The following is a 19,057-nucleotide window of genomic DNA, read 5'->3' on the forward strand; positions in this document are numbered from 1 at the left end:
CTATTGTTGTTGTGTACAGGTAGGTGTTTTGATTGGGTTTTGGAGAGCTCACTAAACAATATAAGCAGGTTATACTGACATGTGGACCTGGAACTTTTAACTGTGACATTCACCTCAGTACCCCCTAGAGTGCCCCTCTACTCAGATGTCTGTGTGTCTAGTTTGCCAAGAATGCTGGCTGCTTGGATGTCCCAATAGCTTGTTTTCATTTGGACATATTTGTATTTGAAAATTGCCAAAAAAAACCCAAGATAGACGTACTAAGAGCTAAAACATCTAGATAGGTCATTAAAAAAAAGATATCTTGCTATTTTGAAAATGAGCACACCGTTTATATTTGAATATGTTGATCCGAATATAAGTCGATACCCCCATTTCCCTCCCTCCAAAAAGGAGGAAAAATGGTTGACTCGAATATAAGATGGAAGCTTAATATTCAAGTGTCCTGCCCTGCCAGGATCTGCACCCAGCGCTCCCTTCCTCACTGCCTCCCCTGCCAGGCTCTGCACCCAGCCCTCCTCACTCCCTGCCAGGCTCTGCACCCTGTCCCCCTTCCTCCCTGCCCTGTACTCTCTCCCTCTCTCCCAATGCCATGCAGGCCTCCCCTGAGCCTGCTGCGGGACCCAATGGTCTAGTGGTGGGCCGGGATCCCCCTTCTCTTGTCCCAGCTAAATCCCCCATTCAAAACAACCCATGCCACCACCCCCCATCTCCCCCCTGGCACCCCCGATTCCTCAGTGACATTGCAGTGGGCGGGACAGGGGGAATCCCTTCTGCCTCCTGTGCCTGCCAAAATTGACAACCACATCTCCCTCCCACCTCCACCACATACCTTTCAGGGCCTGGTAGCCAGCCATTGCACAGAGCAGGAGTGATCTTCATGTCCTCTTGCTCCATTTGAGGCCACTGGCTGATTGGCTGCAGCAACACTTAATCTGTGTCAATTAAGTGCCTGTTAACAGCTCTAATTGATTATTAGCACCAATTAACACAATTAATTTGCACACGGATCTTGGATCTGTATGTAAATTCTAGTGCCCAACTCAGGACAACCTAGGGTTACCAGACATCTGGGAAAACCCAGACATGTCCTCTTCTTAGAGGACTGTCTGGGCACCTGGATGGATTTCCAAAACTTGGCAGTTTGTCTGCGTTTTGGAAGTCCTGAGTTCAGAGGCCACGTCTGGAACCTTTACGCATGTATGGCCATCACCGTGATGACATCGTATGCACACGTGCATTCATGTGATGTCATTGCGTTGACATCCACGCATGCGCGAAGAATCTTAATGTTGCCTTCGATCTTGGGGAGGTTCATGTGGGGGCGGGGCTGGGGGCAGAACAGGGCGGGGCTAGGTTTCCTCTTTTTTTCAAATAGGAAATCTGACAAACCTAGGACAACCTATATAGAATCTGAGGATGCATGTGTACACTAGCAATTCTACCCAGTAGCCTTTTACACCTGCTATGACTCATGCATAACTCCTGGTTTATTTCTCATTTGGACTTGTGTTTTGGCAATTGGCTGACCCGGAACTTCCTCTCCGATGTCAGAATTAACGTCAGGGGGGGAAGGCTTGTGCAGTTGCTGCTACATGCATCTGATCTGTTGCTGTGTCGGCGAAGCAGGGAGAAGCGTTATCTTTAGATCAGTGTTCTTCAACCTTTTTACACCTATGGACTAGTGGATATAAAAGAATTATTTTGTGGACCGGCACCGGTCCGCAGACCGGTGGTTGAAGAACACTGCTTTAGAGGGCAGAGTTAACTCTCCAGTACACATTCCCACTGGGGATATGATACATTGACACTGGCAGAATATCTGGTCCCCAAATTAATGGAGCACAGGTCTGGGTGTGAGTACTTGTGGTCATTCCATGGAAGTTATGCCTAGATGACCACAATCAGAGGTCTTGGTTGTTGTAGTGTTCCAATAGAGCCAAGTTATGTGATTTGTGGTCCGGGTCAATTACTGCAATGACCCTAGTGCAAAATAGAGAAGTTCCAGTTCAAACAAATTACATTTTGAGCATTTCACATCCTGCTCACCACTTTCTCACTGATCATATTGGATGTGAGCTCAGCTAAAAACCAGCAATCGGAAAGAAGCTCTAATGGGGGGGGGAGGGGAAGGAGGGAGCAAAGGATGAGATTTAGTGTGCGTCTGCAGGTTGTACTCCCATACATAACATACATAATATCTTACTGGAGGCTGACCCTATTTTCTGTCATTTGTGGGCAATTGCAGCCCTCCCAAGGAAAAGTGCAGGCCGACTTCATGCTCCAGCTTGCAATGTGCAAGACTCGGGTCCCAGGCCACGTTGCCCACCACTGCCAGAGGAGGGGAGCAGGCGGGTTTGCAAGAACAGAGCCGGTACCGGGAAGTGGGGATTCATCCAACCATCCATCCCTCCTGTTCTCCCCTCCCCTCCGCTCTCCTCTCCTCCCTTCCCCTGCCAGCAGCTCTCAGTACTGTTAGTGCTGCGATTCAATTAGGCAGCCTTGAGTCCTTTGATGGGTCATGCTCGCCTCTGAGGAAAGAGGAAGTTGCATTATCAAAGGCGGACCGCGACTCAGTAAAAGTCCCATGGCTGCCTAATTGAATCGCTGCGCTGACGCTACTAGCACTGCTGGACGCAAGTTCATTGGGCCCCCCTGATCTCCAAGGACTGCATTTTGAACTGCTGTTACATGGGAGTAAGAGCTTATGGAAGCCGGGATAGTTTATCAGTACAGAAGAACTTGCCTATATGAAAAAACTTGAACCTTTTTGTGGGGGTTTTTTTTTTTTCCTTTTTGCTTCCGGGACTGAGGATAAAGCAAGCCTGGACTGGACCTGGACTGTAAAGCCTGAAAGATTCTGTGAAGAGTACTTTGTTTTGCCTGATTGATGAATGAAAGCTTGATTAGTTGTTTTCCTGACTTTTGACTTTGCTGGGACTAATAGAAGGATACTTATAACAAACTACATTTTTGGGGTAGTATGTATGAACTTATTGCTCACGTATCTTCCTGGCTCTCCTATGAGGTCTAAAATTGGCCCATGGGAAAATATAATTCTGTCACAGGTTTACCCGCAAGCCATTGCCTGAAGATGGAGGCATCTTTTCATTTAAAAAGCTACAGTGGGATCTGAACTGGGCTTCCATGGTTCTCAGTTCACTGCTCTAGCTATTAGGCTATCCCTCCATTCCTCATGTAATACATAATATATAAATAAGCCCCCACCCCCCATTTCTTTTAAATAAAAAGTACTTAAATATTCAGTTAGACAGCAGACATTGTGCTTCCTGAATATTGGCACATATTGTGACAAACCCAGCACCAGCACTAGTCCGGTCCCTGATAGGATCGGATGCAGAAGAGCAGACCAGATTGATTCTGGCACTCACCTTGAGGCTGACCTCCCTTGTCCCCATAACCAAAGAGATAGTGAACTGGAACAGAGGCAGGCAGATTGGCAACAGCAGCCTCCTGGCTTTAGAGCAGCTAGAGAAGCCACGAGGAAGGTAGCTGCAGTAGAAAAACCTAGGCAGAGAAAAACTGCTGTAGAGCCAAAACCCATCCCCCGCTACAGGCTGAAGGGGATTGGCTCTGATCTGTTTAAAAGCAGGCTGAGTCAAGCAGGAGGGGGAGGAGCGAGTGACCAGGGCGAGTGACTCCCACAGCTCAAGGCAGGTGAAGAGCTGTGGAACAGAGCAGGGGAGGAAAACGTGCTGGATTATCCCATGCAGGATTTGGAGGAAATCCTGCCTACTTCAAACTACCAGGTTCTAGATCGTGTGGAAGGCATGGAGATAGAACTGGCTGGCCCTATGTTAGAAAGCCAGACGGAAGGTATGGAAGTTGCATGAAAGAATGCAGCAACTGAGAAACCATTAGTGGTTTGTGTTTCTTTCTTTCTTTTGCTGATGTTTGGTTTGTTTCTGCTGTGCAAACTATGCCTGCAGAAGTTAGGATATGTTTGAACTTTATAAGTATTTTGAGAGTAAGAATAATACTTGCTTCAAACTGAGGAATGGATTTAAAAGCAAGTTTATGAACCTGAAGCTCAAACTGACATAGTTAAGTTTGGTTTTTGGAACTTTAGAAATCCTGCTGTGACTCCAGTTCTTGAAGCTAATTAGATTATCTGTCTCAGCTGTGTGATTTTGCCTGCATGTGGGAGCTGAGAGAAAAGCTGAACTGTTACCAGAGTTTGCGGTGGCTATGTTTGCCTAAGGAGTTTTGATTTATTTTGAATTTGCAGTAAAGCTTTATTTTTGCAAATCTACTATTTTTGGTGAATGACCTGCAAAAGTGATGTTTGTTTTCTGTTGCATACTTTTGACCTGTGGGTCAGAATAAACAACTTATTCTTTCCTAAAGAACTTGTGTTGGCTGGTGATATGGTGAAATCTTGTTACTTACCTTGCATCTCTTAGGCCCAGGCAATTGCCTAGGGCCACCTGAAAAAGTCCTGAAGGTACCCCTGGTTGTAGGGGACACGCCAGAATCCCTGTGTTTGTCACCCGGCAGCCCTACACTACGGAGGGTTGGTGACAATTTGGTATCAGGAGTGCGGATCTGGTACCTCTTCAGGTGAAGAGTAGGGAGTGCAAAGGTGGAAAAATTTTTTTTTTTACCTTACTCTCTACAATTGTGTGGTTCATCGGAACCAGGATTACAACTGCTGTTGAAGGGAAGCGGCTTAAACAGTGCAAGGATATCGGTTCCAGTGTCCTGAGTTTGGCGGCTGCAGGAGGTGCGGATAGCAGACCGGGAGACGAGGCCATCATCCGGAGCTGGCGAGGAACAAAAGGGGGACCAAGAGGTCTCTGAAGAAGGGTGGTGCACCCTGTAATGAGCACGCAGGCGATGATTCATCAGTACCTCTGGTAAGCATATTTTACAGAGGGTCTGGTGAAGATAGTTCTGGGGGGAAAGAGACTGAGTGGTATCGCACTTGGATTGTGTGTTTGTGATTCCCCTACAGAGCCTACATGGAGCCGGCGGCGTTAGCAGTGGTGGCTGGAGAACAACAGCGGCAAAATGAGGACTTAAAGAAGGTCCTGGAGACTAGTCACGGACTATGGCAGGCAAGCCAGGAGGCTAGCGAACGTCATCACAGTGACTTTATGCGAACCATGGAGCAGCAGTCTCAGTTAATGGCGCAACTATTGAAGCCTACGTCTGGTGGACAGATACATATACCGGTATTGGGGACTGGTGGTACTCTACCTACGGTAGGACAAAACTCTCTAAATTTATTGAATTTGAGTAAAATAACACCACAGGATGCCCCAGATGACTTTTTAAACTCTTTTGAGAGAGTTGCTGCTGCAGCAGGTTGGCCTCCAGAGCAGTGGGCGGTTCGCCTTCTGCCATGTTTGGCTGGCGAGACCCTTGTGGCTTTTCAGACCATTGCTGCGGATCAGGCCAGTAGTTACCCAGCTGTGAAAGCACATATCCTAGACTTTCTGGGATATACAAGAGAATATTACAGGCAAACCTTTCGTGCTCTCCAGTTAAAGGTTAGAGAAAGACCTAAGGCGCTGTTACAACGCCTAACGAAAGCTGCAGAGAGGTGGTTACAGCCTTTCTTGGCAGACCCACGAGCGATGTTCGCTGAGTTAGTCAGGGAACAATTCCTAGAAGCTCTGCCCCAGAACATAAAGGGGTGGATCCAGAAACAAGGATGCCAGGATCTGACACAGACATTATCTGTGGCAGAAGCCTATCTGGATGCCCAGGGTCTTCCCGAGAAACCAGGCCCAAGTGATAGACCCCAGACACAGTTCCAGAGGGACACTACACTTCAGGCTCCTACTAATAATAACATGCCACCCAGGAACCCTCAGAATCGTATACAGAAACCCTTTAATCCAGCTCCCATATATTGCTTCAGGTGTGGGGGAAAAGGACACCGTCAAAGGGAATGCAGGGAAAGAAGGGATTTTACTATTGCATGTGGGGTAAAGAGAGCTAGTCACGGAGAATATTTTCAGAAAGTACAAGTGGCTGGTAGGACAGTGTCTGCCCTAATTGATACGGGGGCAGAACAGAGCGTTATGGCACAGAAATTATGGCATCAAATTAGGGGTGCCAGCCCCAGTGATAAAGGGTTGGATACAGTGAAGGTGTGGTGTGTGCATGGTGATATGAGAGAGTATCCCCGTCAGCAGGTGAACTTGAGAGTTGGGGGAGAAATGATTGAGCTAAAGGTAGCTATTGCTAAGAATATACCTCATTCCTTGATCCTGGGTCAGGATTGGCTCAGAACCAAGGTTAGGGGTGATTATAAGACCCCTACCGGATGCAGGAGGGGGGAAGAGACCCAGATTAAGGGTAGACTGATATTGGGAGCATGGTCTAAGCAATATCAGTTCCAATCCAGGAGGGCCAGAAGAGCAGGGGACTGGCGAGCTAGAAATGGTGGAAAAGAATGGCAGCCCACAATCAGATGGGTACCCTTATCTGAAAAAGCAAAGGCCCCTACACGTGCATATGGGAAGGCTGCAGGATACGATCTTTATGCCGCACAGGAACAACTGATTCCCGCCAATGGGAGAGCCCTGGTTAATACTGATTTACAGTTGTCTCCGCCACCAGGCTCGTATTTAAGGATTGCGCCTCGCTCAGGTTTAGCATGGAAAGCTTCGGTAGATGTAGCAGCAGGAGTAATCGACCCTGATTTTCGGGGTAATGTAGCGGTCCTATTGGTAAATCATGGGTCTGTACCATTCCAAGTACAGCCTGGAGATTGCATTGCCCAGATAGTGTGTGAACGTATATGGGTGGCAAGACTGGAGAGATGGGTTTACTTCCCTGAGACTAAGAGGGGTATGAAAGGCTTTGGGTCATCGGGGAACACACACCCTAGTAAACACGGACAATTGACTGACCAGGATAATATACCTCCTCAAGTGACAAGTAAGGTAACGGAAAACATCCAAACACAGAATTCTGAAACGCATACTCCGGCAACCTTCCTGGTTCCTGGAGACTCACACAAGGGGGAGCACAGTGAGGGGGCTGAATGGAGGAAGGATATGGAGGAATTACAAGCTCAGATAAGAGCTCTGACAAAAGATAAAGAGGCTCTGGGTAAAGAGATAAAGCTGGAACTGGAAGAACAAAATCAACAAAATATAGGGTCCTTTAATAAAGCTCTAGAGGACTTGACCAAGCAACTTTCTCAAGTGGGAGAGCAGGTCGTAGGAAATCAGCAACAGCAGGGTGAGCTTAAAAAGCTTATGGAAGGTTTGGCAGGAAAATGGAAAGACAAGGATGGTGAAACATGTAAATGGGTAAAGCAAAACCAAACATTTGAAACCCAGCTAGGCCAGTATAAATCTCAGTTGAACAGAGTGGAAGAGGTGTTGGGTGACTTACAGGCTCAACTGGAACAGACAAAGGAGGGTGGTATGGAAGAAATATCAGAGGCTGTAGCAGCCTTAGCCCACAGAGTATTCAGTCTAGAGGGGTTGGAGTGTACAAAGGGTTTAGAGGATGGTGAGTCAAACAAAGTCCCAGTGTTACGGTGGCCTGATGACTTCTGTGATACAAGTCCTAGTCCGAGCCCTTCTGATAAAAGAAACAAAAATAGGAAACGCCATTGAAGTTATTTAGCCTGTCACATGTTCCCGAGAATATAGGGACTCCTCAGGGTACAAGCGAGGGTCATCCTTTAAGGGTGGGGGAATGTGACAAACCCAGCACCAGCACTAGTCCGGTCCCTGATAGGATCGGATGCAGAAGAGCAGACCAGATTGATTCTGGCACTCACCTTGAGGCTGACCTCCCTTGTCCCCATAACCAAAGAGATAGTGAACTGGAACAGAGGCAGGCAGATTGGCAACAGCAGCCTCCTGGCTTTAGAGCAGCTAGAGAAGCCACGAGGAAGGTAGCTGCAGTAGAAAAACCTAGGCAGAGAAAAACTGCTGTAGAGCCAAAACCCATCCCCCGCTACAGGCTGAAGGGGATTGGCTCTGATCTGTTTAAAAGCAGGCTGAGTCAAGCAGGAGGGGGAGGAGCGAGTGACCAGGGCGAGTGACTCCCACAGCTCAAGGCAGGTGAAGAGCTGTGGAACAGAGCAGGGGAGGAAAACGTGCTGGATTATCCCATGCAGGATTTGGAGGAAATCCTGCCTACTTCAAACTACCAGGTTCTAGATCGTGTGGAAGGCATGGAGATAGAACTGGCTGGCCCTATGTTAGAAAGCCAGACGGAAGGTATGGAAGTTGCATGAAAGAATGCAGCAACTGAGAAACCATTAGTGGTTTGTGTTTCTTTCTTTCTTTTGCTGATGTTTGGTTTGTTTCTGCTGTGCAAACTATGCCTGCAGAAGTTAGGATATGTTTGAACTTTATAAGTATTTTGAGAGTAAGAATAATACTTGCTTCAAACTGAGGAATGGATTTAAAAGCAAGTTTATGAACCTGAAGCTCAAACTGACATAGTTAAGTTTGGTTTTTGGAACTTTAGAAATCCTGCTGTGACTCCAGTTCTTGAAGCTAATTAGATTATCTGTCTCAGCTGTGTGATTTTGCCTGCATGTGGGAGCTGAGAGAAAAGCTGAACTGTTACCAGAGTTTGCGGTGGCTATGTTTGCCTAAGGAGTTTTGATTTATTTTGAATTTGCAGTAAAGCTTTATTTTTGCAAATCTACTATTTTTGGTGAATGACCTGCAAAAGTGATGTTTGTTTTCTGTTGCATACTTTTGACCTGTGGGTCAGAATAAACAACTTATTCTTTCCTAAAGAACTTGTGTTGGCTGGTGATATGGTGAAATCTTGTTACTTACCTTGCATCTCTTAGGCCCAGGCAATTGCCTAGGGCCACCTGAAAAAGTCCTGAAGGTACCCCTGGTTGTAGGGGACACGCCAGAATCCCTGTGTTTGTCACCCGGCAGCCCTACACTACGGAGGGTTGGTGACAATTTGGACATGCACGCATGTTTATATCCTTGATGAATTATCTTAAATCAGGAAATCATATATTTTAAAATTTTCTATTAATTTTTTAATTTCATTTATTAATTTGAATATTATAGAATATTATGTAGTATAAATGGGGGTTTTTTTCTCTCTCTTCTTTTCTCTTTCTTTTCTATTTAAATAGAGTTCTTTTCATAATTTGAATTGAGTTATAATGTAAACCGCTTTGATCCTTTTTAGTTGTATATGTGGTATATAATGATTTTAAAAAACAAAAACATTTAATAAACAATTTATTGCACCATTGTAGGAGAAGAATGGGGATGGCAAATACAGCATGGTAAATGCTACCTGGAGACAAGAATACAATATAATTGGTGTGCATGTACAGAGATCATAATTAAGCATTTGTTTTCCTGCCCATTCACTAAAATTAGAAAGTTCTGGAATGTTATCATAACAATGGGTCTGTAGGATACAAATCAGGCTTCTGATTGTTTAACATAAGTAACAAACAGATTGCCTTCATTTCTAGTCCTAGAGGGCCAGGAACAGGACAGGTTTTCAGGATAATCTTAATGAAGGATATTGGCATGCCTATTACCTCCATTATATGCAAATCTTCTCATGCATGTTTAGATTTGCTCACACTGTTTTCAGTAGCAGCTCAAGTTGTTACATTCAGATAGACTAAGGACTCTACTTTATGGAACTCTATACCTCAGTGCATTAGAGACATAAAGGACCTCATTTCTTTTAAAAGAGCTTTAAAAACCTATTTTTTCAAGGATGCTTTTAACATATGACTCTTAGTTTTACAAATTTTTTTTTTTTTTTTTAACCCTAGGTTTAATATCTTATAATTTTGCTTTTTTTCCCTTCCCTGAGTTATTTCTCCTTTCAATGTATATTTTCTTCTTCAAATTTATTGTAACTTTTCCCCTCTACCCTCATGTTTCATGTGTGTTAATCCAGTATGTTTTTTTTATTTAAATGTCAGTGTATTTGTATTTGTATTTCTATTTTAATTGAATTGTACATCGCTTAGATATTTAATAAGCGATTTATCAAGCACTAATAAAACTTGGAAACTTGGAAACTCCTTTTATGAAGGTGCGCTAGCGTGGATTAGCCCAAACTATAGCACACACTAGCCAAAAAACTACCGCCTGCTCAAGAGGAGGTGGTAACGGCTAGCGCATGTGACATTTTAACATGCGCTATTCCACGCAGTAAGGCCCTAATGCACCTTTATAAAAGGAGCCCTAAGTATTTCACTGTCCTTGGAGGGTTCACAACCTAAATTTTTGTACCTTAGAACCACGGGTACATTCTGAAAATATGACCCATGGGTGGCCTTCAAGGACTAGGAGTGAATACCAAGGAAATAGTGTATTCCTCATGGCAAGGAAAACATTTTTAACTGCATAACTAATCAGCAACATGTAAGATCTCTCAAACATCTGAACATTACCTTTGGAAGTGAAGCCCTGGAGCCTGAACTCTGAGTGGTCATGGTCAACACTGTAGTAATTCCCAGAGCAACTCTTGCAGGAGCAGCATCCATGTTTATCCAGAAAGAAACCCAGGACAAAATGACAATCAGAAGGCTAGGAATATACATCTGGATTAGATAGTATCCCATCTGACGTTCCAAGTGAAATTTAACTTCGATGCATGTAAATTTTCCTAAAAATGAAAAATTGCTATTATTAGCCAAATATGTTGATTATATTGCAGCTTCAGACCGTACTGAAACATAAAATAAATATGTTCTTGTTTAAAAATGTTGCAGTGCATTTGTAAAATTCTAGTTCTTCTAAACGTGATTATGTTCAAACAATTTTTTATTGTTGACAAAAGAACAGTAAAGACCAAAATCCAAAGGCAATGCACAAACTAGACTCCAGGCCAGACAAAGAGCAAACAAGAAAGTTCCAGTCATCATAAGTTATAAGTTCGTCCCCTTCCCTCCCGTACACCCCCCCCCCACCCTAGAAAGACCTGGAGGTAGCCCAACAGATTCAGTAGTCAACAAGTTTAGAGACCAGAATCTTCTAAATGTGATTAATAAGAATCAATAGCCCATATGAGGCTCCATAAAGAGGTCTGAGAATCCACCTTCATGACCCTCACCCTCCTTTCTACAATGGAATACTGAGCTCCCATCCCATGATGGCACAAAAAGATTATATGGCCTATCTAGTCTGCCCATCCACACCAGCTGCTCCTCTCAAGATTGCTTTCTTCTCTTTCAGAGACTATCCACCTAATTCTCTTTTTAAAAAAAGCTAAAAATTTCACATGCAATTATGGTCATGTACCCAAACTGCAAGAGCAATTTAATTAAGTAACAAGCTAATTAGCACCGATAATTGACATTTTAACAAGCAAGAATTGGTGTTAATAATAATAATAATAATAATAATTTTATTTTTTATATACCGCCATACCAGAATCAATTACAGGTTACACGTGTAAATTTAAGCGTGAGATCCATTCTTAAAATTTTACATGCGAGTCAAAAAAGGCGTGTGGAAATGAGTGAGTCATGGGCAGATCAGAGGTCGTAATTTGTCACATTCATATTTACAGAATAAGGGCATCCACGCCTAAATTTAGGTGCAGACATTTGTGTCACGCTTTCATTTTACTGTATAGCTAAATAAGACTTCTCAGCACAAGAATAAATAAGCAAAATATATATCTGGCTTATGAGGTAAATAATTTAAATATTCACATACACTCAGAATTGTGAGATTTGACCATGAGGGACCTGTTGAAACATTTGAAAGCTAAGTGGGAATTTTTTTCCTCTTTTTTTGCCATTGAAAATTAGTTTTAGTGTTTGAATACCACGTTCACTTCAAGTTTTTTTAAAACAAGTCATACACAGTGATGGGGCGGTGGGTTTGGCTATAGGAGATATTGCTCTTGGTCAAATCTCACAATTCTGAGTGTATGTGAATATTTAAATTATTCACCTCATAAGCCAGATATATATTTTGCTTATTTATTCTTATACTGAGAAGTCTTATTTAGCATTAAAGTATTCAATTACTTTGACCTCCTAGCCTTTCAAGTTACGAAAGAACATACTTCTCCACTTAACCTATTCAGTCTGACTTAGTCTGATGCTTTCATTTTAGCCGTAGTTTAGTCATGGTTCCCAGGGATAAGCACTATTCTGTTGGTCTCTTTGAAAATTTACTAGGGCTGAGTGCCTCACTTGATGCTCAAAATCTCACTAAAGTTCTTTAAAAAAAAAAAAAAAAATTCTTTATTAAGTTTTTCAACTACAATTGTGCAACAAATGATTCACAAATATGGATACTTAAAAACAAGCACAATGGAACTTACAGACTTCAACGTATAATTATATTATCCCCACCCTCCCACCTGATATACAAGTAAAATAAAACCTTAATAAAACTATTCATGAAATCCCTAAACCAAGTTCCCATTCCATTTCCTTCCCCCTCCCTGGATGTGTATATTTAAATGTCTATAAAATAAAACTCATTTATTTCTCCTTACAAAATTTAGCCAATGGCTTCCATACATCCATAAAACTCTTGTAACGTCCCCGTTGTATAGCCACTAATTAGGATAAGGGAAAATAGTTAGGAGCTTAGCAATGACTTTTGACACTAAGCTCATAAACTTAGGCAAATTAATAGCAGGCCTAAATAAGACAGATGAATGTGATGTGGAAAAAGGTATTTTATATAGAAATAGGCTTATTGCAAATGTACATTACTTAGAACAGAATGTCTGCCTTGTCCTCTAATTCGGTGTGTTTAAGTGAATATATGACCTTCTGAAGGTGGCTGAGGAAGGGTGAATGTGTGTGTGTGAATTATCTTTTCCAGCACCATCTTTTGTCTTAATTTAGTTCATTTGATGTGATATCTCCCAATTGACAGATGTATGAATTCCTTTGAAGGCCCAACTCTCAGAGATAGTCTATCAGGCAAACTAATCAAGTTTCAAGTTTTAAGTTTATTTTAAAAATGTTTATACTGCCTAATCAGACTTCTAGGCGGTGTACATCAATAAAAAGTATTACACTTCACCCTCCTGATTCGCACTTTTAAGACTCTTGACTTTGGTTATTTGTGAGGTTTTTTTTAATCCAGAACTATCCCCGCCTCCCGGACCTCTATACAGCTTACCTGGTGGTCTAGCGGGGAAGCAGTGCTCTTCCTACGCTCCTACCTCTTGCAGAGCAGTCCACAAAAATGATTGCTGTGAGTTCCCGTGGTCTCACGAGACTACAGCGGGAACTCACGGCAGCCATTTTGTGGATGGCTCTGCACGGGGCAGGAGCATAGGAAGAGCGCTGCTGCCCCGCTTCACCACTAGACCACCAGGTAAGCTGTATAGAGGTCCGGGAGGCAGGGGTAGGTCAGAGTCGGCCCTAAAAGTTATTTGTGTTTTAAAAATATTTGTGGGCCGGCTCTGCCCCTAACCCCCGCGAATATTGAGGGGAAAGTGTATACATAATACATTTAAAATCAAAACAAAGTATCAGAATTAGTAAGTAGGCACATCACTAGGGAGTTTTTATACAATGAGCAAATAACACAAGACAAACGCTGACAAAAGGGAAGGGGGATAGAACTACAATAACAAGAAAAAAGAAACATAAAAGGAAAAAATATGAGGTAGAGAAAGAACATGGAGGAGAGGATTCATATTGTCCTTATAAGGACAGTTATAGTCCAAAGGCGTTGGTAAACAGAAATGTTTCAGTTTTGATTTGAATTGATTTAGGGTTGTTTCTTCTCGTAGATAATTCGGAAGGGAGACATCCTGTTATCACCAGAGGTCAGAGCTTCTACAGTATCTCCAGAGGCCTTTGGCTTACTCTCTGGATAGGCTCTGAAACTTCAGTTAGGCCCTGAACAGCACAATGCTAAGCTGACTACTTACGTTCATTTTCTCTCTCTCTCTCTCTCTCTCTCTCTCTCTCTCTCTCTCTCTCTCTCTCTCTCTCTCTCTCTCTCTGCCCTGAATCCTCGGTTAAGCTAACTTCCAGTTTAGGTTTTGAAGAGAATAATGTGCATTTTACCATAACTTAGTTAAAGGGGTCCTTACATTGTGAGCTCTCTCACAAAAGGAAAATGCCTACTGTACTTGAAGGTATAAGCTAAATCCAAACTAATTAATTAACACAATGAAGGCATTCAATAAAATGTGAACATTACATTTTATAAGCAGTCCATTATTCCATTGAGAGCAGAATTAACCATATACATGTTAGCTTTTATATACAGGCATTCATGAAGATTAAACTAATTGGTATACTTCAAGAAAAATCACTGTGCCTCCTGCATAGATTATGCTGATTTGGAAAATGGTGGAGAACGCTCAAACTGAAACTATTTAAATCATGGACTCTTTGATCAGTAGCAAGTCTTCAGCAGTAATAAAAATTAACTCAATAAAAAAAATATCAACACTACCTTTGAAAAGTGTTTATCAAACATGCCTTCACTCTATCTTGAAGTCTATAGAATTTGGAGTATGAGAGAAGAAGGCATTCTACATCTGTCATGTCAGATTATGTCATCAATGCATATGACAACAACATGGCCAGAAACATAAGTTTACGTTGCCAAATGTTTAGGTAGAAACTTTGCAAATTATGTATCATTGTTTTCCCAATATATTCAATATCAATTTATTCACATTTCACTGAATTTTAATAAACAAGGAGGGGCATTTTCAAAACATACGTCTAAGTCTGATGTGGACGTATGGCGCTAGACGTCTAAAGTTGGCAGTAAGAAAATCCAGGCCACTGGGATGCCCAGACCGCCAGGATGTCTATTTTTATAGCACATTTTCAACCAAAATTTCATCCATGTTCCAAACGCCCAGAACAAGACTATTTGGACGTGGGAGGAGCCAGTCCTGTAATGGACTGGCTACCCAGACGTGTCAAAAGAACAGTGGGGTACCTTAGAGTGCACTGCTGTGAACTTCACATAAAGAGTGCCAGATAACATCTCACCAGATCTCCTTAATAGGTTATGGTGAGCCTCCCCAAAATACCCCCAAAACCCACTATGCCCACCTGTTTACAACCCCAATAGCCCTTTTGGCTGCAGGTGGCATCTATATGACAGTAGAGTATGGTTTGGGGGAGTTTTGGTAGGCTCACATTTTCCATCATGAATATAGTGGTTAGAGTAGCTTATGGGACTTGCTACTCCTCTCTATGGTTTACTAGCCCACCCACCAGGCAACTTCAGACACCTGTGTGCAGCTCTACTAGGCTTTCCTATACCAGGTGCTGATGTTCTGGAGACAGGTATATATGTTTGTATTCTGATCTTTGTGGGTATGAGGGGGGTCTGTGAGCACTGGGAGAGTGTGGGGGTATCTTACCTTGATGCATGCAGTAGTCATCTGGTTAGTTTGGGCACCTTTGTGGCACTTAGTCTCTTCAAAAAAAGGTCTAGTTTCAAACGTATAAGTTCTGTCCAGGATGTCTTTCAAAATGTTTAATTATTGCAGCAAGATGTCCATGTCTAACCCGCCCTTGAGACTGCCCAAAACCCATCCATAACACAACTTCACTGCGTCCATCTCGTGCCCTGAATGTACAGAGGCTGGAACACCTCATTAGATGAACAGAAAGATGGTTTTGATTATAGGGATGTCCTGGTAATTAGGATGTCCAAGTGTTGATTTAGGATGCTTTTTGGATGTCTATGTCTTTTGATTATGGGCCTCAAGGTGCCTGATTTAATAAGTTCAGAGTGATAAAAACACATAAAGGCCAGTTACAACAAATGCTCAGTACATCACTGAGGTACTTAGTAGATCTCTAATCTATTAGACCCTAAAAGACTGGTTTTGTAACAGGATCTCCTAATAGCCATTGGAGAAGAATCCAGCAATATGCCTTGATAGAGAAAGAAGCTAAATAGATAATTGTAGGTATGGGGAGCCAAGATAGGAAGCAAAGGAAAATTACAGGTGATATGCAGGAAGTAGAAGAAAATGCTTTGGGGCCTAGGGTTAGAGACACCACTAAAAAGAAGGCAAAAAGAGAAACTGGGAAAACATGATGAGGCAGAGGAAAGGGTAAGCTGCACTTAAGAGCTCCAGTGTTTTCAAATCTGAGGACAGGGCAGGGCCACATGTTCTCTTTTTTTAATTTAAAAATCTAGTAACCCTACTCTGGGCCATGTGGCCTCTAGATGCCCCTGTTCAGTTGCCATCCTGAGTTCCAAATGTTATCTCACAGTACAACCACTAGGAGTCCAGCGACCAAATAAGGAACATGCATTTTTCCAATGAGAGGCACAACTGACCTTATCAACTTTTACTGCATTAACTATAAAGTAATCTGAGAAACAGCAAATATCTTTTAGCAGATTTGACATGTCTTTATTCTTTTGACAAATTTTTGACAAATTCCTGCTGTTTTCAAGTGATCAGAGAGTTCTTCATAAAAATCACAAAAGGTTGGGTTGAGACATTAATTTATACAAAAAATGATAAGAATGCTCACCAGTATTATAGTGCTTTGTGCAATAACCAAGATCCTTTTCATCTTTCAAAATAAACTGTGGCAGGGTTAAGTCTTCAGCTACTTGTACAGGTCCGTTATTCAGCCATTCAAATATCAGGTCATTCATGGTGTAACCAACTGGAGTAAAAGAAATCATATGTGAGAAAGCTAAGACTGGAGATAACTGAAGATGAGATATCTATATAATATGACAGCATAAATTCTTTGTTTTGCTTGAACTAAAGCTTCTATAAAAATAGCAATTCTATAACTGGGTATCTGCAGTTATTTGTGTCTTGTGTGTGTGGGGGGGGTACTGAATAGACTAGCACTTATGTATGTACGAGGGGCCGCTGAAAAGTTCTCAGCCTAACCAACAAAGTTGGAGCAGTCTCCATCGAGGGCTATAATGTATACTCGGACCAGCAATTTTCCACTTTTATTTGTTCTGTATTTTTCCGCTCTTCTTCATTTATTTATAAATAGGACTTCTGATTCTAGGTAGGGGGGAGGGGTTAAGGGGCTGGAGGAATTGAGAGATTGGAGAAACTGGGCCTCTTCTCCCTTGAAAAGAGGAGACTGAGAGGGGACTTGATCAAAACGTTCAAAATACTGAAGGGAATAGACTTAGTAGATAAAGACAGACTGTTCACCCTCTCCAAGGTAGAGAGAACGAGAGGGCACTCTCTAAAGTTGAAAGGGGATAGATTCCGTACAAACGTAAGGAAATTCTTCTTCACCCAGAGAGTGGTGGAGAGCTGGAACGCTCTTCCGGAGTCTGTTATAGGGGAAAACACCCTCCAGGGTTTCAAGACAAAGTTGGACAAGTTCCTGCTAAACTGGAGCGTACGCAGGTGAGGCTGGATTCATTTAGAGCACTGGTCTTTGACCTGAGGGCAGCCGCGTGAGCGGATTGCTGGGCAGGATGGACCACTGGTCTGACCCAGCAGCGGTAATTCTTATGTTCTTAGTTTGTCTTCTATTTTGTGCATGTTCTTATTAATATAAACTGTTTTTTAAATGATATAAAAAAGTTTTAAATAATAAACATTGTTTTGGAGGTTTTTTTGACTGGCTGAAAACCAGCACGGTCAATTACCATGCCGATTAAAATTTTTTTAAAAAAGTTTGGGTCGGATCCCAAACATATATGTCGTTAAGCGGCTGCAATTAGGATGCCTTCATGTTTCTATGTTTCTAAGGCATCCATTTATTAAACTGTTTTAGCAGTTTTTAGCGCAGGGAGCCGCGCCGAATGCCTCACACTGCTTCTGATGCTCATAGGAACTCTATGAGCATTGGGAGCAGCGCGGGGCATTCAGCGCAGCTCCCCACGCTAAAAACTGCTATCGCAGTTTAATAAAAGGGGGTATATGTTTATAGAATATAGCCTGAACACTTACCACCAACAAAATAGGTGGTGAGCAGGTGTCCTCCAGCTGCATTGCTACCACTAGGGGGTGGAATATTTTCAGTCGCTAAGGACAGGTATGTTCCCTGGAGTCCTGCAGAACTTGCATGTCCCTCACAATTGAAAAATGTGACAGTAAAACAGCACCCTCTATTGGTGAGACTGTGGGTGGAGGACTCCTGCTCAGCTTAGAGGGAACAGTGGTGGCGGTAGGGGCTGATGTGTTAATAGACGTATGCTAAGGGATAATTGGCATGTGGCCATTAATTTAAACAAATAGAAAAAGCGACCAATTTGCCTATGCAGAAAAATGACCTTAGCACATGGGAATAGCCTGCATTGTACTATGGAAACTTTTTTTCCTTCTATAATTTGGTAAAAGGGCCCCATGTTTTTTTAATTCTGTTTTTACATTGTGGAAGTGATTTCTTTCCATTGCATCCATTTTATTCTTTCTTCTGAATTGAAAAACGGTATAAGAACATGTTATTTCAATTCCAAACCCATAAAGCCTATATTTATTATGATAAGAGTTCTATTTGAAGGTTTCTTTTGATGTTGATAGAATGTCAATAAAATCTGAAATGTAAATAACATAAGTTAAAAAAATTATTTTTTTTTGTAGTGTCTTCAAGAGGTTACTCACAGCTCTCTAGTTGCATTGCACATGTCTGCACATCCATTGGAAAATTCTTCAGGTCCATGGGACATGATAAGATTAAAGTCAGCCTAGCATTGAACAAGAAATGTAATTATTATGATCACAAAACTTACAAATGTCAAAATTGACATAGTATCAATAGAAAACAAATGTGACTGCTGGTAAAGAAATGTTGAATGAGTGCATTTTTGCATTCAGTATCAAAGGGAATCTTTAGTTCAAAATGATTGGAAACATGGCAATATATTTATTTTCATAATTCTACATAATATGGCATAATGAAGGCAAGAAATCAAAAGCAGTTATGCTATTGAGAGCCTTACACACTTAGGAAGCTGTGGTACCATTGTTGAAGTATATTTTTCGAATAGAAATTTGGTAGTAAAAAAATGATTAGGGAAATCAACTTATAAAAGAATCCAGATGACTTTAATAGATGAAACTTTTGAACACAATTTATTTTACTTACTTATAAATTGCCATTGTGACCCTCATTGGTCAAACATAGCAGCACATTTATAGATAAATTGCTAAACTT

At 42.0% G+C, this 19,057-nt stretch overlaps 1 protein-coding gene across 3 annotated transcripts in view; it reads right to left on the reverse strand.

Annotated features, from left to right (window-relative positions):
* GLRA2 (glycine receptor alpha 2) overlaps window positions 1-19,057 on the reverse strand; it is a 154,390-nt gene that overhangs the window by 36,566 nt on the left and 98,767 nt on the right. For all 3 annotated transcript variants that reach the window (XM_033947534.1, XM_033947535.1, XM_033947536.1), the window contains 3 exons: window positions 18,505-18,587; window positions 16,448-16,585; window positions 10,394-10,608 (listed from right to left, as the gene is read on the reverse strand). In XM_033947534.1, the coding sequence (XP_033803425.1) occupies window positions 10,394-10,608; window positions 16,448-16,585; window positions 18,505-18,587 (436 nt within the window). The remainder of the gene's footprint in view (window positions 1-10,393; window positions 10,609-16,447; window positions 16,586-18,504; window positions 18,588-19,057) is intronic.

This window comes from Geotrypetes seraphini, chromosome 6 (genome assembly GCF_902459505.1).
Source record: "Geotrypetes seraphini chromosome 6, aGeoSer1.1, whole genome shotgun sequence".
NCBI classification, from domain to species: domain Eukaryota; kingdom Metazoa; phylum Chordata; class Amphibia; order Gymnophiona; family Dermophiidae; genus Geotrypetes; species Geotrypetes seraphini.